At 58.0% G+C, this 21,879-nt stretch overlaps 1 protein-coding gene across 2 annotated transcripts; it reads right to left on the bottom strand.

The window, feature by feature from the left end:
* Positions 1-90: 90 nt before the first annotated feature.
* On the bottom strand, positions 91-20,907 carry MTSS2 (MTSS I-BAR domain containing 2). 2 transcript variants are annotated; one of them, XM_081032696.1, is made up of 14 exons: positions 20,712-20,907; positions 15,826-15,887; positions 15,662-15,735; positions 14,756-14,840; positions 14,583-14,674; positions 14,425-14,499; positions 13,028-13,185; positions 12,473-12,580; positions 11,417-11,514; positions 9,724-9,946; positions 4,218-4,292; positions 3,736-3,912; positions 3,398-3,563; positions 91-3,322 (listed from the first exon to the last, which is right to left on the bottom strand). In XM_081032696.1, exons 1-14 carry the CDS (start codon positions 20,778-20,780, stop codon positions 2,556-2,558), a joined length of 2,229 nt encoding a protein of 742 aa, XP_080888822.1. In that variant the 5' UTR covers positions 20,781-20,907; the 3' UTR covers positions 91-2,555. The 2 variants fall into 2 exon arrangements, with proteins under 2 accessions (XP_080888822.1, XP_080888823.1); XM_081032697.1 differs by having other exon boundaries at positions 9,724-9,850.
* Positions 20,908-21,879: the final 972 nt, after the last annotated feature.

Genomic DNA, 21,879 nt, shown 5'->3' with positions numbered 1-21,879 from the left:
AGGGAGCCCCTCAGTCTGGAATCTGGATGGGAAAGGGGGTGCTGCAGGCAGCAGGTGAGCAGCAGCAGAGGAAGCAGGCGGAGGCATGGCTGTTACAGTACAACTTTATTAATACTGGGGTCTTCACAGTGCATTTGTTATTTGTAGCAGTGACTATTTAAATCAAGGGCAGGATGGGGCGGAGGGGGACGAGGGGAGAGAATTTATCCAAAAACTGACAGAAAGAAACAAAATGGTTCAGATGGGATGGGAGGAGAGGGGGTGCAGGGGGGAGGTGAAGGGAAGAAAGACTGAGTGGGAACCATGAGGGGACGCCTGGGGTGGGAAAATAAATTAAAAGAAGGAACAAGTTAACAACAGCACCAGAAAAGTTACTTTAGTCAAAAGAGTTTGAAAAGAATATTTCTCTGTACAAAATGAAAAATAAAACGAATGTAAGGAAGTCCCCCAAACCCAAGTCTGACGCGGGATGGCTGGCTCGGCTCCCGGGGAGTGGGCCTACAGGTGGTCACTAGACGATGAGAGGTGGTCAAAGGGACGGGGGTTATGTACAGCCCCGGGTGGCTTGGAGGGGAGGGGCAAGTGGGGGGGTGGGTTGGCTGTGTCCCCCTACCCACCCCCCAAAGCCACCCCCACTCCCCAGGAGGCAAGCTCTTCCTCTCTGGAAGCCAAGGACCCAGCCTCCCTCCTACCCCACTGCTCCTCACCCTGCTCCCCTCATACTCCCTGCATCCTGCTCCGCACACCGGCCTGGGAAGAGCCCTGCGGAAGGGGCCGTGGAGACTCCACCGCAGGGCTACCTGCACGGCCCCTCTGCTCTTGCAGCCTCTTCAGGCCTCCTTGGCCTGGGCCCCATCCAGGTGCTCAAACCTGGGCTCTGAGGTTGGCCGCAGTGCTCAGCAAGGTGGTTTTCAGACCTAGTGACTTACAGGTACTGTTCTATGTTGCCCTGGGGGAGCTGGGGGCTCCATCCACTTGGGGGCCCCCTTAGTTCCCCAACCCCACCTGGCCATGCTGCCTGGGTCCCGGCACAAGCACTACCAGGATCTCTAGCTGGTGCTGGGAGACTCAGAGCAATCCTGTCCGGGCGGTGCCCACCCTCTGGCCCTGCCACCCTTTGAGCTCAGCTCTCTGCTGGCCTGCAGGACCTCATGAAGTCCTCCACTCACTGGAGGCGCACCTACTTTTACCTGCTTAGAGTTGGCACAACTTGGTGCAAGGAGGGGAAAAGACACCCCCAGCTCGCCCCACCCCTGCTTTGCTGCCAGAACAGGCCAGGACTGCAGGGCTGGGGTGGGGAGTGCGTCCTGGGATGGCATCTCCTCTGGCAACAGAGAGTCAAAGCCAATCTCCGGGACGTGCCCGACCCGCCCGGCCTGGCCTGGGTTGGAAGATGCGCCTCCCTGGCCATCCCAACCTTAATTTGGCTTTGCTCCAGACGTTGGAGAGAACAGCTGCTCCCTGGCCTTTGGGGAGCCAATTCAGCCCTCCTCGTCCTGCCATGGTCCATCAGGCCACTGTGGGGGCCCCCCATCCGTCAGGCACTCTTGGACACACCCTGTATTGTCCACCCTGTCCCCATACACGGTCCTTGTACAGTCAGCTCCATTTTACAGTCCTAACCCCACATCCCCTCTGCGGCTCCAGCCCCCACCCCCAAATGTAGCCGAAACTGTGAGCAAAGTGCCATCAGAATTAGTTTTGACATGCCCAGATATGGACTGGACATCTGAAAGCAGCTCCTGAAGCCTCTGGACTCTTCCCTGCTACCACACCCTGCTCAGCAACCCCAGCCACAGCTCACAGGGAAGGGCAAGGCAGGACACGGAAACTGTCTGAGGGTCCCCGCCTCCTCCAGGCGGGGCCCCGCGTTTCCTACCCGCGACCCTTCCCTCATGGCCTCTCAACTTCACCTGCCCCCACAACCACCAGTCACTCTGCACACCTTTTCAGTCAAAGCCACTACCTTAGCTGACTGGGCACCCCCTCCACAGCCACCCTGCCTCCCTGATGGAGAGGAGCACGGGAGAGGCAGAGAAGTGAGAGGCAAGGACAGGGGCTCAGTCAGAGGCGGAGCAGCCAGCATTCCGGAAAGGCCCGAGGCACCACCAACCCTGGGAGAAGCCGGGGCCAGGTAAGCTAAGCTGTGGCACTGTGGGCCCAGGCCGGGTGGGTGGGATGGCGAGAGGCTGTCCTGGCCCCTCCGCCGTGGGCAGGGGAGTGGACTCAGGCTCACAGAGATGTGGGAAAGGCAGGGCCTGTAGGGAGAAAGGAGGAACACAATAGGCAAGGAGAGTATAAAACAGGCTCCAAATCCAGTTCAAGGCCTGCAGGCTCCTGTCGCGGTGAGGTCTGTTAAAGAAGTCACTTCCTGTTTAAACGAGGAAATCCAAGCTGGGTGTGTCTTTTCATAAAGTGGCTTTGCCTTGTGTGATTTTTTAAAAAAACAAACCTGCCTGGCTCTGCTCCCTCCTGGCTATGCCTCTGCTCAGAGCCCTCGCTGCTCAACAGGCCTCCAGCCTCATACTCGGCCAGAGGGTGGAAGGGTGGCGCCATCACAAGATGCGTGGCGCTGACCTGTCGTTGGTGACGGTCCTGCGGAGCCGCACCCCTCGCCGGATGGCCACCAGCATATCTTCAGCTGGGGGGTCCCCAGTGGCAGCTGGGGGCAAGGTGGGCGTCTCCTCGCAGGGGGTGGCTGACAGGGCGGTGGGGAAGGGGAACTGGCCCTCGCCCAGGGCATGGGCGCCCGCCACCAGCTCCCCGAGCTTCTCCACCAGGCTGTGCCGGTTGGCGGCCAGCTGCTGCTGCTGCTCCTCATCCTCGGCCCCCGGCCCGGGGTAGCCGGCGGGCTCGGAGGCCGGGCTGGCCCAGGCTGTGTTGGGCAGGCTCAGCCTCTTTGGGGAGGCCTTCACCAGGTCCGGTGCCAGGGGCGAAGCGGCCTCATCGCTGTAAAAGACGCACTCCTCGCTGCCCGCCCGTGTGGGCCCCACGTAGCCAGGGGAGTCGGGCACAGTGGGTGTCTTCACGGGGACGATGGGCGGCCGGATGGGGATGGGTCCGGCACTGGAGAGGGCCCGGCGCACGGTGGGCTTGGTGGAGGGCGTGCGGCGGATGGTGGCCACGCCGGGCGGGGCGCCTGAGGCGGTGGGCAGCCCGGCGGTGGGCAGCCCGGCCGTGGAGGCCGGGCGCTTGGTCTGGATTAGGCGGCGGTAGTTCTGGGCGATGTTGCTGTTGCGCGGGATGGTGGAGGACTTGTCGAACTCGGGCGGGCCCTCGCTGTCTGCGTCGCCGTTCACAGAGTAGCAGTCGTAGTCAGAGCCTGGGGGCACGGGAGGCAGTGGGCCAGGGCCGCAGGGCTGCAGGCCCAGGCCCCCGCCCCAGCCCCGGGGCCTACCTTGGGAGGGGATGGTGTCCTCGGAGCACGAGGGCGTGGTGGTCTGCGTGCTGTAGCCGCTGGAGTACTGCAGCGAGTCCCGGCTGCTCTTCTGGTGCTCCAGGCTCAGGCCGCGGGTCAGCACCAGGGCCAGCTCACTGGCCGCAGGGGACACCTCCTCACCGTGCTGGGGGTGGGAAGACTGGAGGCTGAAACCTCGCTCCCCAGCTTCCCCCCTCAGCCCGCACTCCAGGGGGCTCCCACCAGAGGGCAGAGCTCGCCAGGTCTCCTGGCGCTGACCTGGGGGTGAACGTGGGGCCCTGGCTGGGCTGCCAGGGAGCTGAGCTACTACTGCCTACCTTGGCGGCAATCGTGGCAGGAGACATGCGGGGGCGTGGAGCTTCCTCTCCACTGGGGCCCACGGTGCCCCCACTGGCCGGGCCTGGCTCAGGGTCTCGGAGCAGCTCCACTCGGTCCTTCCTCCGCTGCAGGGTGGTGCCCGAGGGCTGCTCGTGGGGACCAGCCTTGGCCCAGTCCTGCAGGACATGGCAGGCGGGTCAGGGGCACCCTCGGTCCTGCTGTCCCCGGCCCAGGAGCACCTCACTGTAGTGAAAGGTCAAGGCTTCCAGGCCTACGTGGGCTCACAATCCAGGCCAAGGAGAGTCTGGAGGGCACTGTGACCCCTCGGTCCCACCAGGCGCGGGAGGAAAAGATGTGCGTGTGTGCGGAGTGGCTGCAGTGCTGCCCAGGGAGCTTTTCTTTCAGGGAACTGGTGCTGTGTGACACCCTCTGGCTGGACTTTGGCCCTCCCTGTAACCCTCAGCAGGTGGGGAGCACTGACCGAGGTGGGGGAGCTGCACTCGCTAACGGACTGGCAGGTTTCCGAGGCCTCAGAGGACGCAGAGCTGGAGGACTTCTGCCATGAAGAGGCCAGCAGGCGGGGCGGGGAGGCCGGAGGGAAGGAGAGAACAGAGCTGGTCACAGGGCCGGCTGGCAGGGGGTGCTCCGATTCTGCAGCGCCCCCACCCTCCAGGGCCATGGCTATGAGCGTCTGCTGCAGGACGCAGCACCCAGGGAGCACACATCGGCACTGACCTACTATAGACCGGCCCACGGACCACACGTTTTGAGAATGAATGACAGGACTTGCTGCTGCTGGATGTGGTGGGCAAGGGAAAGAGAGATACTAAGGATGGCGGCGGGCAACTGGCGTGAGCAGCGGGGTTGATGGTGTCACGGTTTCCTCAGAAGGGCAGGCCCACGGGAAGTGTGGAGTCCAGAGCTCCATCCTGCACATGTTAGCGCTGCCTACTGGTATTGACACACGGATCAATGTAGGCAACTGTATTTACAAGTCTGGAGTTTAGGGAGACATTAGGGTTGGAGCCACAAATCCAGCAGCCATATGATAGAATAAGGTCACCTTGGCACTGAGGGTAATTAAGAGAAAAGAAAAGGTTCAAGGACCTCATGCATGCCAACATTTAGTGGTTGAGAAGAAAAGGAGGGTCCAGCTAAGGCAAGTGACAGGGGGCTGCTGGTGAAGTGGGAGGTAAACCATGAGCAGGTGACATCACAGAAATCAGTGGAAGAACCTGATGTGTGAAGGAGGGTCAGCTGTGCTGATGCTGCACGGGGTCCATCAGATGAAGGCCAAGGGGCAGCTGTGGAGACCTCAACAACTGTTTCAGAGGAATGGTGGGGGCAGAAGTCCACGGAAGAGTGGACTGAGTGTGCACAGAGACTCCTCTCTGGGCAGTCAGAGGGGATGAGGTACCCTGGGAGGCCCCCAACTCAAAACAACAACAAAGATGTGAAGAAAAAAGAACTAAGACCAGAAACAGGACCCTGAGGGTTCCTCAGGGCAGATGCTGGCTTCCGCAGTGTTTGGGAGTGTGGGCACGTGGCAGGGGGACCCAAATTCAGCCAGGGAACCTGGATGGGGATCGATCAGCTGCATCCCTCACCCCACATCCTGTCAAGTTCTCTAAATCATCCTTAAGGTAGGCCTCTGGGTTTTTTACAGTTTGTAATGAACCATGATCACCAAAATAAAAGGAAACAAAGTACCAGAGGGTGAGGAGCCAGAAAAAACAATAAAGAAATTTAAATTTTTACCAATGCAATTGTTAAAACAAAAAAACCAAAAAAAACCGATGGAAAAAAGTATTTTGAAAACTGAATGGAAAAAAGTAAACACTTAGGCATGAAAAAACCCGCCCCCCCCACAAAAGCCCCCTCAAAACAAAAAAAACAACTTAAAACTAGGAATAGAATGGAACTTCCTTACTCTGATAATCTATACAAACAGCGATACTTTTTTCTCTGAGTTGCAAACAAGATAAGGATACCCACTATCACCATTTCTATTCAGCACTGGAAGTCCTAGTGATGCCATATGCAAGAAAAAGAGGTAAAAAGCAAAAGGATTGGAGAGGAAGAAATAAAGCAGTCATTATTTATAAAATACATGATTGCATAGGTAGAATATGCAAAAGAATCTACAATTATCAGAACTAATAAGTGATTTTAACAAGCTTATTGGATATATAATACAAAAAAATCAAATTTTTAAATATCAGCTACTGAAAAATAAACAAAAAACCCTAAAAAAAGCCAATATAATTTAAAATGGCATCAATAAATATCAAGTACCCAGGGGGAAAAAAATCCAATGATAGATGTGCAAAATCTTTACATGAAAACTACAAAACATTGAAAGAGGGTAAAGCCAAAATAAATGGGGAGATATATACAATCCCAGTCAAGATCCCAGGATCACTGTTGCTGTTTTTGGTAGAAACTGACAAGTTGATACTAAAATTTATCAGGAAATGAAAAGGGCCAAAATTAGATAATGTGATACTGAAGAATACAGGCTGGAAGACTTTCATTACCAAATATCAAGATTATTTTATCAAGTTACAGTAATTAAGATGATGTCGTATTGGTACAAGAACAGACGAATCAACCTGTGGAACTGAATACAAACTCCAGAAACAACCACACACCCAGACACCTGACTGATGACAAAGGAAGCACTGGTGTGCAGTGGGGGGAAAAATGGGCTTTTCAATAACCTGTCAATTAAATATCTGTATAGAAAAAATGACCCCATACCACACACACACACACACACACACACACACACACACACACACACACACACACTCAATTCCAGATGAGCTGTAGATCTAAATGAAAAAGGTAAAACAACAAAAAAAGGCTTTTAGAGGAAAATATTGTTGTGACCTCAGAGTACACAAAAATATCTCAGGACACAAAAAGCACGCATGATTTTTAAAAAATGGAGAAACTAGACATATATTAAAGTGAAGAGCTTGAGCTCATGAAAAGACTTCAATAAGAGGGTAAAAAGGGAACCCACAAAATCAGAGAAGATATCAGATGAAGGACTTGTATCCATAATATGTAAGTTCTATGAATCAATAAGAAAAAGACCAACAACCTGGTAGAAAAATGAGCAAAAAGTTTGAAAAGGTCCTTCACCAAAGAGGACATCCACATGGACTTTAAAAGTATGGAAAGGTGTCCAACCTCATTAGTCATTAGGGAAATGCAAATGATAAACACAGGGCACTGTACACTCAGCAGAACGGCTAAAAGGAACAAAATGTGAACTGCCAGGGCTAGTGAGAATGAGGAATGGCAAAAAGCCACTGTTGTGCTATTCTTGCCACAAGTCTATGACCTCCCTCTAATTACAGGAAGACATCAGACAGACTCAAAGTGAGAGGTAGTCTACAAAATATCTGACCAGTATTTTGCAAAAGTATCAAAGTCACGAAAAAGGAAGATGGACTGAAGAACTGTTAGATTGGAAAAGCCTAAAGAATCACAACTAAATGCAACGCAGACGCCAGCAGGGACCTGGGAGTCCTGGGCCAGAAAAAAGACATTAGTGAGAACACGGGCAAAATCTGGAAAAGGACGGTAGGTTAGTGAAGAGCGCTGTGCCAGTGTTAAATGTGTTGGTTTCGAAAATTGTCCAGTAGTTACGTCAGATGTCAAGGAAGCCTGTGGGAAAGGGATGTGGGGACTCAGTGTTCGTTTTATAACTTTCCTACAAGACTGAAATTATTTCAAAATAAAAAGTTAATCGGATGTTAACTAGACCTATTGTAATGATAAAAAAAAATCAAAGAAAACGTTAAAAGAAAGACCTCAATGGATAGGCGAGGCTATAGAGAAAAAGCAAATTGGCAGACCTGAGGAAAGCTTTCATAATGTAGTACAGAGAAAACAGGAGATGGCAGGAGGAGAGTTAGGAGACAGAAAGACAGAATGGGAAGGTTTGACACGGAGAGAGAGGTCAGAGCACTCACAAGGGACCAACAACGTGACTGATAACAAATCTCTCAACCAACAATGGAAGCCAGAATACAGCGGAAAGGTACCTTCCAAGTACGGTGAGAGGACACCTGTCACCTCAAAACTGTGTCCCTGGGAAAACTTTCAAGAAAGAGGACAAAACAAAGCGTATTTACACATAAAATACGAGTTTACTACTACAGACCTATTCTAAAAGGACTTCTAAAGGACGTACTTTACTGCAGAAAGAAGGAAGTGAGGCAGATGTGAGATTCAAGAAAAAAATGAACAAAGAAATGTGTGAACATATGCATAAATATAAAAAAAAATACTGTGTGTAGGAAATAATGATGACATTAAGAAAAATGTCATTAAAAAAAAAAAGTCATTTGTGGAGGTTACAAAAAAGGAGAGAATAACATGTAATACCATGTTTCCCCCGAAAATAAGACCTAACTGGAAAACAAGCCCGAGCATGATTTTACAGGCTGACATCCCCTGAACACAAGCCCTAATGCATCTTTTGGAGCAAAAATGAATGTAACATCCGGTCTTCTTTTCGGGGGGGAACACGGTAGCTTGTAAGTTGGGAGGCAGTGGGTGACTGAAGTTAAATGTATATTAAGGTCCTTGAATTATTCATGAGGTGGGTTTGTGACTAAGGATATGTGGTAAAATGTCAAGGTAACCTGCAAAAGACGAGGAATAGAGTATGTATAACTCACAATCCAGGAGAGACGAAATCATGGGAAAAGGAAAAACAAAAGGCAAGGGAAGAGACAAAAGCAGCACAGAAAAAAACAACGAAGAGAAAGAAAACAGTAAGACGGAAGTCCAAAAAATGTCAGCAGTCATAAATATAAGTGGACTAAGAATGCCTATTAAAAGATAGGGGTTGTCAGATTGGATAAAAAAGAAAATCTAGACATACGCTGTTTACAAGAGACTCATCTAAAACATAAAGATACAGTGAGTTTAAAAGCAAAGACACTGTGATAACAAATACTGACAGAATAAAGCTGACGTAGCTGTAGTAATATCGAGCAAAATGGCCTTTAAGGAACAGAGCATCAACTATGCCGTTAGAAGCTTCAATTCACTATGAAGACTTGACATTTTAAACGTGCATGCACCTAATAAAAGCAAATAAATAAAGCAAACATGAGTAGAAACTATATGGGAGAAAAAAAGCCATATTTTTCAATTATTGACAGGTGAAGCACACAGGATGAATGGGAGATGAGGGAGAGACGGTCAGTGTAGACAACTCTTCTGAGAAGTTCTGCTGTGGAGGAGACTATGTGGCTGGAGGAGAATGTGGGGGGCTTTTCCGATGGACGGACGATACTGGAGTTCACTTGTGCACTGATAAGAATGAGCTGGCACAGGGAAAGAGCGTCAGGGTGATGGAGACATCCTGGGGCGAGAGCACAGGAGAGTATGGAATGCTGAGCCCCAAGGGAAGCACTAGCCCACGGGAGGGACAGCAGGCTGGATGGAAATGCAGGCTGGGTCACTCCCATCACCCTGCCCCCTGGGCAGGAGGCCCGACCTCCCTTTGTCTTCTGCTGTTTTCCCAGTTTGTCCACCTCACTGAGGCTGCAGGAACTGAGAGAGCCTGCATCTGAGGAGAGTCTTAGGCCAGTCTCTGGGTTTAGAGAAAGGTGGTTCAAGTGTGGAGAAGGGGGAGGGTCCCAGGGAGCCAGAGCCAGTGGCAAGCTGCTGGCTCCCAGCTCCTGTGACTGAAGAAGGGAGTAGGCAAGGATGGAGATACGGGGAGGAAATGGGGTCCCCAAAGCCCCCTGCTGACACTGCTGTCGTGATCCTGGCTGCTCCAACACCTTCCCACTTCTCCTTGGCCTTGAGGCAGGGAACTCAGGCTGGTCCCCAAAGTGGTGGCCCTGGAGACCTTCCGGCCAGTGTCAACAGCTGTAGGTGGCCCCACATGTGGATAAACTGAGGCTCTCATGAGGCTACTGCACCCCACCCGGCTGGTCCGGCTGACACCCCCTCACCTGGCTGGTGATGTCTGAAGGCATGGGTGAGGGCGGCTTGGAGTAGGTGGCATCCTGGGAGACGAAGCCAGAGTCGTGGGAGGAAATGCTGGAGAGGCGGGCGGTGGCGGTGGCTGGCTGCGCCAGGCTGCGGTAGCGACAGGTGGAACTGGGTGAGTATGTTTGGGCACCCCCAGGCCACGGGGCTCCGCCACCCTTGGCACTGCTACTGCTGCTGGGGGCGCTGGGGGAGTGAAGAAAGGGGGCACAGCAGCCAGACAGGGAGACACAGAGGTGTGTGTGGAAGGGTGACATAAGAGGGTGGGGGAGACAGGTGAGGGGCAAAGGAAGGAAAAGACAACGTCAGACTACAAGATCCTGTGACCCACGTGCCACAGAGGAGCTGACTTCTGGGGCTGTGGGACAGGGTAGGCCCCCAGGCGGACAGCGCCCAAAAGCCGGCCCAGCCCCTGCCCCTGGAGTGCTCCAGTGCCCCGGGAGCCACTGTCAGGACATGCCCAGTCTCTCAGCCTTCTATTCTGCCAGTAAGAACAGTGGACCTCAGGTTAGCGATGGGGAAACTGAGTCACCATGTGTGCTTCCCAGTTGTGCTAGAACCAGACGTGTCTGATTATTTCTAGACTGCCTTCTTGAAGTCGGATATTTGCCATCAAATCCCAATCAGCTGTCAGTGTGTAGTGATGGTCTGTGTGGGTCCTGGACCCACCATTGTCCTCATCCCCAGCACCGCGAGCGTGTCCTGTCCCTGTAGCTCATGTCCTCTCTGCACCCATTTCACTCTCGGGCAATTTTCCTGGCAACGCAGGCTGCTTTCCTCCTGAGTGTGACACTGAAGTCCCCCCGTTCTTGGTCATTGGTGTCCCTTGCGATCAACCCTCCCTCCTCTGCCAGCCACCCACCCCGGGTCCAGCAGACCCAGGCCCTCCTCTCCCTGCAGTAGGTGTGTCCAGCCAGAGGCGGTTCTGGGGAAGGGGTGCCCGGGCAGAGGGAGCTCCCTCAGGAGTAACTCATTCTGTGCTGACTGCCCTTTCACCCAAGGAGCCTTGACTCTTAAATGTCTTCTCCAAATCCCACCTGGTGTCAGCTCAGGAAGTGCCCCTGACCCTGAACCTGCCCAGTGATTAAGTGAGAGCTGGGCGGTCAGCTTGGGCTGGGGTTTGGGCCTGTGGCAGATGCCCAGGAACCAGTTCTCAGGAACCAGCCAGGCTGGAGTGTCTGGAAGGCATGCTTGTGGCCTCAGCACATGCTGTCCGAAGCCTCCACACCCTCCCCAATCTTAGATTCTTACTATTCCTCCAGATTGCGCTGGGTCTGGCAGAGCCCAGTGCTTACATACGGGGACTGTGTCTGTTTCCCCTTCTGTGAAATGGACACAACACCATACCCGACATGGTGGAGTTAGGACTCAATGAAGACAATGCATAAAGCATCGAGCATGGCACCTGGTACAGTTACGGCTCCAGAAATGAAGCTGCTCCTGCACCCCCACTCCTGCTAACACATGGCCGTGCCAGCAGCAGTCTTGTGATGGGGGTGTATTTTCCCTCTGCACTTGCAAAGTCCTGGATGACGCAGAAGTCGTGTGAATTCTGGGGCCCTGAAATAGTTCTGGGTGCAGTCTTTGTGGGAACTTCCCCATTCCCTCCCAGGGTATCCCTGCACTCTCCCTACCCCCTACTCACCCCCCACTGACCTGCACATGCTGGACTTCCGGGAGCTGGAGCTGCTGGGTGATGAGGGTGGAGTCTGGTAGGACCAACTGTAGTCTGAGCCCTTCAGGTCTTTGATCACCTGGACAAGCACATGGGTGGGGGTCACTGGAGGCAGCCCTGTCCTTCAGAAAGCCTTATCATTTTCCTGGGGCCCCCAGAGGGCTGATAGGGCCAGAGGCCCCCCACTCTCTTCCCAGTTAAGAACCAGGCCCCAGCAGGAGTCCCCCAGAAGTTGAAGCACCCCCACCCCAGCCACTTCCTAATGCAAGCTCCTTACTTGGGAGCGGAAAGCAGGGCTGCCAGAGGGCTGGGGAAGACGTCTGGGGGAGAGCCTACCCTCTCTGATTCCCAGAGACACTCCTGCACCTGGGCCAGGCCCTCGGCTCACACACTGAGTAACTTCTGAGCCCAGCCTGGGCCAGACAGGGGACATGGGAGAAGCAGGTGCTCCTGAGGACTCACTGTCGCTGGCAGAAGAGCCAGGCGAGAGCGACCACGAAGGACACCATGAGGGTCAAATCCTGGCTCTGTTGTGCCCCTCGGGCAAGTTCCTAGACCTTTCTGAGCCGCAGTTTTCTCCTATGAAATGCAGCCAATCATTGCTGTCTTAAGAGGGCTATGGGGGTGAGTCAATGAGATGAGGCGTGGCAGGTGCATGACAGAGTGTTGGACATTCAGTCAGTGCCCGGGAAGAGCGTGCCACAGGGCTGGACCAGGGGAGCACAGTGCGGGTGGTGTGGGCAGGCAGCGCCAGCTCTGCCCGGCTTGTTCAGGTGGAGCCGGGAGCAAACTCAGGGCCAAGGCCACACACGCAGAACTTCTGCCCATCTGCTTGCAGCCTGAGGCCCCCCTTGGGTCTGTGCACACCACCCCTCGGCTGGGCAGGTGCGCCTGGGTACCTCAGTGGGTGTCAGGACATGTCTGGTCCTCTGGCCCCAGCTGCCTCCCCCAAATGCTGTCCCCTTTCCTCATCTACTGCCCGACCAAGGGAAGGCCATGCCCTCCCCACACCCCGTCCCGTCCTCAGGGCTAGCTACCTGCTCGCTGGCGGGGGGCAGCTTGTGGGGCTCTGCGGTCAGCACCACCAGGTCGTCGATGATGCCCTGCAGGTGGGTGATCTCCCCCAGCATGGTCAGCTCCCCGTTCTGAGGAAGCAGTGCGTCAGAGCGCAGGCCCGGCCCTGCCACCACCCTGCAGGAACGGGCCTCCCCCGGCCTGGCCTCCCCCTTCCCTGCCGGCCAGGGCTGCTGGGGCTGCTGCCGGCGGGGCGTGCACAGCTTGGGGCTGGTGAGGACATGTGCCCAGACCACATCAGTGATAATGAGCTAGGAGACCTGCCTTTAGGCGAGGACCGTGTGGCCCCAAACGCACCCAGCCAGCGATCCCTGAGAAGTGGCCTTTCTCTGAGGTCAAGGGGTCAACTCTGGGCCCCGCCTAACCTGCCGGGACCATCAGGTCACCAAAAAGAGCTCAAGCCCAGCTGGGCCCAAATCCTCGTTCCTGGGATGTGGGGGTGGTGGCACGCCGAGGGGACTGCTCAACTAGCCCGACTGTGGGGTGCTCTGAGCGCTGCTGGCACCCCAAGGACCCACCACCACGGGCTGAAGGAAGGTGATGAAGGTGCAGAAGCGGCCGCGCTCTTCAATCAGGGCCCGGCGCACCGCCTGCTTCTCCGTCTCCTCCAGCAGCAGGTACATGTCATTGACGTCCTGCAGGGCGCTGTCCAGCTGGGGCTGCAGGTCTCCTTTCCCTGGAGGGGTAGGGAGGAGAGGCTCGCTGCATCTGTGGCTCAGGCCCCGTGACGGTGTCCCTGGCCATGGGACTAGGCACTGCCATGGGGGCCAGGGGACGGGGAGGGCAGTCAAGGACTCCAAGGCTTGTGGAGGGGCTGGTCCCCAGAGCAGGCAAAGAGGACAGACAGACATGCACATGGTAAAGACACCAAAGCTGCCAAGCCACCAGGACCTGGGGTCAGCAGTGTCCTGGGCAGACTAAGGGCTGCCCTGGGAACAGCTGTGCTCAGGGGAAGCCCAGCGGCCACCTCCACAACAGCTGAGTCTTCCACCCTCCAGGACACCCTCATCCCACTGAACAGCGCCCCCTTGCTTCCTAGGATACAGGGAAGCAGCGTGGAAGCAGGACAAAGTGGCGCGTGGGGCTCAGCTGCTGCTGCTGGGCAAGCCACGGTCAGATCTGGGGCTGCACCCTGGAGGGCAGGGAAGGGGGTGTTTTAGTGTGGGCCCCCACTGAGCTCAGGGAGCAATGCACAAGGACAGCAACAGCGACACCAAGAAGCAGTGAGAGAGACAGAGAGAGGCAAGAGGATGATGTCAAGGAGTGGTGCGACAAGAAGTGGGAAAGCGACAGGTAAGGGCTCTAGGCTGGGCCGGGATAGGGCAGCCAGGGCCTGTGCCCCACCTGCCCCCGTCCAAGCCCGCGTGGCCTGGCAGACTGACCCAGCAGTGGCCCCGGACTCATCCCTGGCCAGGGGTACTGGGGACCCCAGGGGGACTGTGCCCCAGGCCCCTCCCTCGCTGGACCAACTGCCTTCCTCGCTCTTCCTTGTCCTGGAGAGGCTCCTTCCAATGGCCCTGAGCTGGGGGAGACAGACAAATGCGACAAGGACGGGAAGAGCAGCTGGAGGGACGGACATTGGACTTACCAAGTAGCTCTACAGGAAAGATGTGGGAGAAGGAGAGACAGAGAGAGAAAGAATGTGTGAAAGACAGCCGGATGGACAGAGCCCCTCCTGGGGTAGGGTGGGGTGCCTGGGCCTGTGGGGCCTCCTGCCATCTCCCTGAGAGGGGAGGTCTGGGGCCAGGTCTGGGGTGCAGGGAGGCTCCCTCTGTCCCACCCAACAGACTGGAGGGTCCGTGTCCAGCATAGGGCCCCTCCGGCCAAGATGATGCCCTGGGACGCCTCAGAGGGTGGCGGGGAATGTGGAGTGGGCTGGTGGGATTGTGCCTCCGTGGGCTGCCCTGGGCTCTACCTTTGCGTGCTTTCTTCTGCAGCTTCAGCGTGTCTGAAGACTTCTTCTTGATTTCATGCCGGGCTCGCTTGTACTCTGCAGGGGATGAGAGAGAAGCACTATGACGAGTGTCTCTGTGGAGTGCTGGCGGGAGGCCCCAGCCCAAGCACCCGCCCCACCTTTCGCATGGTCCTTGTCCAGCTGGTTGACTGACTTCTTCCAGTCCTCGATGCGCTCCTGCAGTGGGTTGATGAGGCTTTCCAGCAGCGCGCTGTGGACAGGGGTTGTGTAGGTCAGGGCCACCGGGGGAGTCTCCCTGCGACAACCCTGCCCGCCCGCAGCGGCCACTCACTTAGTGAACTGCCGCAGCTTGGTCTCGATGCTGCGGTGGCGCATGCACATACGCGTGAGCGCTGAGCCGATGTCCCGCGTGGCCCCTGGCGAGGCAAGCGCACGGTGTGGGTAGGGGCCCGCCTGGGCCTCTGCAGTCCCGGTCTCGGCCACGAGGGGGCGAGCTGGCCAGCAAAGGCCCCGCTTGCAGCCCGCTCCCCGCCCCCAGCATTCTGCAATCCTGCAGGCCCCACAGGGGGATCTGATCATTTCCCAGTAGTTACTGAGCCTCTGCTCCGTGTGGGACCAAGGCCCTGCCCACGCAGGCTATGCCAGCCTCCTGCAGCTGCGGGTGCTCTGGTGGTCAAGGCCAGGAGCCTCCCTTTACCCGGCTGCGAGAGGCCAGAACCAAAGACTGGGCAAAATCCCCTCCCACCCCATCAGAAACGCCCTCCAGGTGCCCAGATGCAGGAGTAAGAGGCCCGGCACGCACACATTGCCTTAGTTCTCACCACCCCAAGGAACAGGGGCCCAGGTCCGTGCTACTCGGACCAGAAAGCAGAGGAGATGCCACAGCCTACAGAGCAGGCTCACCTGCCTGTGCTCTCAGAAGGGCAGATGTGGGTGGCTGAGACGAAGCCATAATCAGACTCACCGACAGGAAGGTGAAGTGCTGGGGCTGAGGGGTCAAAGGCCCACCCACAGCAAGAACAGAACCCCCCTGTAACACTCCTGTCATGGTTCACCCACTCCTGCTTGCATGCCTCTAGTGACAAGAGGCTCACTCTCTCTACAACCAGCTCCTTCCATTAGGGAGCAGAACTCAAGGTGCAGACTGGCTCTGGCTCAGCTCATACTGCACTCAGCCTTTCCAGCCTCCAAGCCTGACCTGGAGCCGCCCCAACCTCCAGCCACGCCCCCTCCCCACCTCGGGTGTTGGTGGCCATGTCGGCCACTTTCTGGAAGGCATCCAAGAAGGCCACAGCAGCCAGCACAGTGGTCCTGGGGAGATGGACAGTGGGATGGTCTGTGGTGAGGTGCGCTCCCCTCCGCCCGTCCCCTCCCCAGTTGGGGCACCCTTAGCAGCCTCACCTCAGCTGGGAATGCAGCTTCGTGGCCTTGGAGTTGAAGTCCTCCCAGATGGGGTAGGAGCTCTGCCGAGGAGATGGGAGAGGAAGTGAGACATGGAGCTGCAGGGCTCCATCCAGACCCTGGGCAATTTCTGAGAGAGCAGCCCTGCTCCTGTGGAGGCTCCCGGGCCCTCTGGGAGGACAGACGACCAAGGACAGAGCCATGGCGCATGAGAAAGTCCTGGCCCTGGGAACAGGCGCCTTTGCTCATCCCTTCTACCTGACAGGCAGTTCGGCCTCCTGTCTACAGTGGGACTGTTTCGGTCCACATCCTCCCTCGAGAGAGACACAAATAGTAAATGGCAGGTAGGTCTTGTCTCCTCGGGCCTCCCCAGGGGCGTAGCAGGGGATCTCGGATGAACAGCACGCTCCCCAGGACACAGGCTGGGGTGCTCCACATGGCACTGTGTACAATGGCAGGGCTCAAGGCACACCAGGTCTACACTGGGGCCGCTGGGGGCCCCCACTATGTGCCCCGGAAGCTCTGCCAGCCCGGCCATCCATCCACTGCAGGCCAGCAGCAGTGGCTCCCAGGCCTGGGGAGGATGTGGCTGCTGCAGGGCCCAGCCAGCCTGCCCAGGACAGCCAGGCCCCAGGCTGAATGGGGCCTTGTGCGACCAACAGAGCCACCTTTCTCCACCTCCGGCTCCCTTCCCCTCCTGGGGACACAGTGTGGCCTTTATCCCAGCCTGGCCCAAAGCTCCAAGTTGGGAGGGGGTTTCCCAGTAGGGAGGCCAGCTCTTGGCCACCACGTTGTCCAGTCTGATCAAGGGGCTTTTCCGTCTAACGTGCCCTCCCACAGCTGCAGGGTCCTGGAGGAACCTCAGCCCCGGCCCAAGGGCCCATTTGGAGGCCTCGATCCTTGAAGGGGGTCCTGGGCTAACAAAACCCCAGGCCCAAGGGGCTTCCAACCCTCCCTTCCATGTGGGATGGGGTGCTGGGGGCTGGGCTATTTCTGACGAAAGGGGGAAGGTGGAAACCCCAGCCCCCTGGCTTCAGAGGGAGGCTCTGCTGGGCTGGAACCCCAGGGGCAGGTTAGAGATGGCCTCTCCAGCTGAGGACAGCCTGCAGGGGTGGAAAGGAGACAAGGGCCGCTTCTAGGAGCCTCAGAAACTCCCTCCCGTCCCAGCCGCCCAAACAGTGCCCAGGGAAAACAAATATTTGAGAAGTTCACACAGGCTGGAACTGGAGGGGGAGGCTGCGGGTGGGCTGTCTCCATGCTGGCACAGCTCAGGGGAAAGGGGCCTGGGAGGTCATCCCTGGTAGGCCAGAGGAGCTGACCCTCACCTTGGCACTCCCAGGGGTCTTCTGAAAGGTGGCACCCTCCTACCACCTCAAGCCCTCCAGCCCGAAGCCTTGCTGAGACCTCCAGGGAGGAGAGACGACGCTGGGGGTACAGGGGTACAGAGGCAGCTGTGCTGGACCTCAGGAAACCTTCGCAGCCCCTGAAGCAGCCTGTAGGCAGTCTGACAGAGCAAGGGAGTAGGATAAGCAGGACAGAGACAGGTCCCTACTCCCTGCTGGGCTGGGGCCCATGCGGAGAGCAACTCAGCCAGACTTCACGGCCTCGCTTTCCCTTGGGGAGGGGACAAGAGAGGGCACGGGGAGACCAGGCCCAGTTCCTCCTCAGCAGATGGACCAAGAACCTTGGTCTCTAAGGACTGGGGACTCCACTGGTTATTCATAAAGGACCCGAGACAAGGCTTTGAGGGGCCAGAGCAGCCAGTGCCCCAGGGGAGTGTCCTGACCCTGGCCATGGCCTGGCGTCTGGCTCTAACACCCTGGGTTGTTCTACTAGTGACAGTGATTGCTACTGTTCATCAAGTGCTTGTGGCGGGCCAGACTCTGTGCTGAGACCTATCACTGTGTGATGGCACTGAATTCTTCCAACAGCCCTGTAAAAGTGAATACTGTTATCATCCCCATTCTACAGATGAGGAAACTAAGGCTAGAGCCTAAGGTTAGACTTGCCCAAGGCCTCCGAGTGACACAGTCAAGATCTGATCCCCTGACTGGTCACTTCCAGGGGAGATGAGTATCTGGGCATCAAGGGTGCGGAGGTGGCAGGGTCTACAGGGATGGGAGAAACACACAGCTCTTCCTTCCCCCAGCGCAGTGAGCTGCTCTGGAGGGGACAGGTGACGTGCTTGTGGCTAGAGGTGTGTACGTGAATGGGATGAGACCCATGAGGAGGCTGCTGGGGCCCCTGGTGCTCGGAGACTGTCAGGCGGTGGTCATGGTCCAGATGTGGGCCGTGCAGGTGAATGACCCAGGCTACAGTCCCTGAGAGAAGGCTTCCTGGGTGACCCTGAGCCAGGGCCCCCTCTGAGCCTGTGTCCTCACCCGTAAGATCGGGATGGGAACTGTACCTCTGTTGTGGGGTCAGTGTAGACTCGAGGAGGCACTGCCTGGAAAGCACTTAGTACTGTGCCAGCACCTAGTAAGTGCTCATTTAACTCCAGCAGGATTCCTGCCTCTGTGTCTGGGTGACACTCCCCACTCTTGAGAGTAGGCAAAGATTAGGACTCCATTTTCTGGATGGGCCAGTGCTGGGTGGAAGCCTCCTTCACCCTGCTGCAGGTGCCGTACCACCCCTGTCATCTTGGGCAAGTCCTGCCCCTCTATGGGCTTCCATGAGCAGCCTGGCACCCAGTAGGCATCTAAGCTGAGTTAAATGAGGCACAGCTGGCAGGAAATGCTCTTGAGAGACCCCCTCCCCATCCCTGAGTGTTGCCCTCAGGCAACACTCCAGGTGCAGCTTGAGGCGCCTTCTCCCCTGACCCGCAGGCCAGTGTCTGGGCCTCCAGACGGGCTGGGGTGGGCTGCTGTGGGACGTGTGGACACTGTGGAGAGACCTCACAAGGCAAGCTCAGTCTTCTCAACCTGCAACCTTCCTCTGTGGGAGCCTGGCTGCTTCTGTGGCTCAGGACACGGAGGGAAAGAGCCAGCAGCTGCTCTCTAAATCCAGGTGATGGGCCTCCAGGTGGCCCAGTCCCCTGCCTGTCTCTGGCCAGAGCACATGCATGTGTCCTAGGTAGGGGAATACTGGTACTTGGCATCACCCCAGGTGAAACTTCTCCCATTTTGCCTCCACATATCAGAAAATCCTCCCTGAACTCTTGCTACCATCTGGGCCTGTTTCCTCCTGTTTCATCCCAAATTTCTTTGCAAATAGGCTAGAGAGGGAGGGAGGCAGTCCTGCCCCTCTTCTCTAAGCAAAAGTTGCTGCTCTTTGCAGTGTTTTTGGAGAGGCTGCCAGTGGGAGATGGTGCGGGAAAGTCCACCCTCAGCCTGCCTTGGGAGTGGCTTGGGGAGCGTGGTCTGGACCGCTGGGTCCCAGGAGGGGATCCCAGTGCCAAGGCTATGATGTCCACATGGCAGGAGGGGCTGCTGAGGGCACAGAGAGGCCAGGATTTCTGAGGGCTGGCAGAAGAGCCTGGAGGTGGAGTTGTAAGGGATGGGGGTCTCAGGGGAAGCACCCCACACAAGGGTGGGGGCACGTGCATGCTGCCAACCCTGCAGTCCCCGGCCAAGGTAGCTTCAGTCCCCTTCTGGGGGCGCAGTCTGTCTGACAGCTGCCCCTGGGGCTGTTCTCCTGGCAGCACCAGGAGTCCCTGGCCTGCCTGCAATCCCCTTCCCCCGGAAGGGCCTGCCTAGGCAATGGGGGGGCAGGTTGCACCTGAGTGAGCGGTGTTTCCCCCTGGGCCTGTGATATCACCGTGGGATTACATGCTGTGTACTTGGAAGTACGTGATGGGTCGGGAAGGTGGGGGATCTCAGGAGCTCCCACCGGGAACCCAGTTCTCTCCCTTGTTCTTTCTCCACCCCCCACCCCCCGAAAAGGGTAGGAATGCTGGTTCCTGACCCCCCTATCCTGTCAATGGAGCTAGACCTTCTCTTCGCCTCATTAGCCTGAGTCAGCCTGGCCAAACCCTGGCCTCTTTGGGGGACAGGATGCCCCTCATCTCCTAGATCAACAATGAGGGGTGAGGTGAGGGACAGCGTCCCACAGTCTCCTAATGACCTTGAGCCAGTCCCAGGCCTCAGTTTCCCCACCTGGTGAGCCAGTGGTGGGTCAGGAACGGGTGACCTGCTCCAGCCTGACCTTGGGCAATCCTGGGGAGGGGTCTGGAGCTGAGGGCCTGGGTGGAAGGAAGGTAGGGAAGGCCCTCCTTGGTTTCGCTCCACCAACCCCAACCTTCTCCCCTCCTTCTTCCAAGGTGAGGACAGAGGCCTTGGGAGGCAGGGACAGTCCTGGAGACCTTGGAGTCCTGAAGCTTCCTGGGGCTTGTGGCGAGGTCCGGACCTGGGGAGGCAGTGGGAGGGTCGGGTGCAGTGGCCAAGGCCGGTGGGGAAGGAGTTAACGGCTCTCAGCTTTATTATTTTTCCTTGCTTTGGTGGTGACAGCATTGTCTGGGCTCCAAGGCCAGCCTTGGGGGGGCGGGAGGGGAGGGAGGTGGGGAGGCCATGGTGGTGTAGGGGGCGGAGGCCGAGAGACCCGGACCTGTAAACGGGTGGTAGAATCGCCCCGAGCCAAACCCCATTCATGGTCTGGGGGTCTGGAGTGCAGGGAGCCCGGGTGTGTGCAGGCTCGGGTCAGGACCCCACGGGGGAGTCGCAAGCGGACGACCCCGGGCACAGACCCCGGGGACCGTACGGACACCCTGACACACGAGCACCCACACCGTCCAGACGCGCTCCCGGACACGCAGAGGAACAGCAGACACAGGCCGGACACACTCAGACAAGGACACACAGACCCCGCGGCGCAGGGACACCGCGGGGCAGTGCTGCCCGCCGCCACGCGTCCCCCGAGAGGATCCGCGCCCGCGCCGCGCGCCCCGTTACCTTCATGTCGTTGACGATGGCCTGGAAGAGCCCGCCCAGGGCGCCGCACTCCTTCTCCGCCGTCTCCATGCTGCGGCCGGGCGGCAGCGGGGCTCAGGCGGGGCGCAGGGAACCGACCCGGGGAGCCGGGCCGCGGCGGGCGCTCGCTCCGGGGCCGGGCCGGGCCAGCCGCCTCGGGGCCGCGCTTAGCGGCAGGCCGCGCCACGCTCCGGGGTCGCGGGCCGCCGCAGGGCGGCGCGGGCCATGTCACGGCGGGGCTGGCGGCGGCGCGGGGGGCGCGGCGCGGCGCGGGCAGCTGGCGGCGCAGCCTGGGCGCGGGGACTGAGGCGGCGGTAACCGGAGCCGCCGCGGCGCGGGCGTCACGTGGGCGCGGCGAGGGGGACGCAGGGGGAGTGGCGGCGGGAGGGGCTGTGGGAACTGCCCGGAGGGCGCAGGCCCATTTGCCGCCAGGCACCGCAGCTTTGAAATCCGAACCCGGCGCGGCCAGACTGGTCCGGCGAGCCGGGCGGCAGGCGAGGGCGCCACCGCGGGTCGGGGGCGGCGCTGGGGCGGAGCGCGCCGGCTCTCTCGCGGGAGTGGGACCCGCCCCCGGCGAGGGGCTCACCACCGCCGCCCAGCCTCTGGTCTCCGGCCGCGGGCTTCCCGCGCTTTCGGCAGACGGGCGGCGGGCTGGGGTCCTTCGGGGGCATCCCGCAGGACACATACAGCACACACAGCAGGGGCACAGCGTGTTCCAGGGGCCACCCGCCTTGAGAGGTTTCATCCCAGATACTGACGAGCTCGGACCCTTCTCCGGAGTTCTTTGGCTCCTTTTCCAAGCGGGGTGACCAGGGTTTGGGGGTGGAGGTGTCCTGGTCCTCAGGCAACTTCCTTCCTTGGGGGGCGGGGTCCATTTTGGATCAGCAGGGCAGAAGTGGGCCGTGTCCCCAGTCCCTGAAGCCTGGGTACACGTGTGTGGGAACGTACTGTGTGCACGGGGGCCAGGGCCAGTGCAGCCTGACATCCTGGAGACTCCAGCAGGGAAACCCATACTCCTGGGGCTGCTGGGGCTCTAGGGAAAAGCTCCTTCTCGCCCATCCCTGGGGCTGTGAGAGCCACTTAGGAGCTGCTTAGATCAGTCCAAGGCTTCCCTAAGCTGGGTCAGGAGGTCCCAGGTGCTGAAAGGTGA

Source organism: Rhinolophus hipposideros (genome assembly GCF_964194185.1).
Source record: "Rhinolophus hipposideros genome assembly, chromosome: 21".
Lineage (NCBI taxonomy): Eukaryota > Metazoa > Chordata > Mammalia > Chiroptera > Rhinolophidae > Rhinolophus > Rhinolophus hipposideros.
Note: the sequence above shows the minus strand (reverse complement) of the source record. Positions and strands in the feature narration are given on the sequence as shown.

Bases quoted from the DNA above. Each gene is read 5' to 3' on its own strand.
- MTSS2 (XM_081032696.1), bottom strand. From the start codon at position 20,780: ATGGAGACGGCGGAGAAGGAGTGCGGCGCCCTGGGCGGGCTCTTCCAG. The intron at 14,675-14,755 runs GTGAGTGGCCGC...CCCTGTCCACAG, and splicing joins AAGCTGCGGCAGTTCACTAA to CGCGCTGCTGGAAAGCCTCA. The intron at 9,947-11,416 runs GTCAGTGGGGGG...TCACTCCCCCAG, and splicing joins CGGAAGTCCAGCATGTGCAG to CGCCCCCAGCAGCAGTAGCA.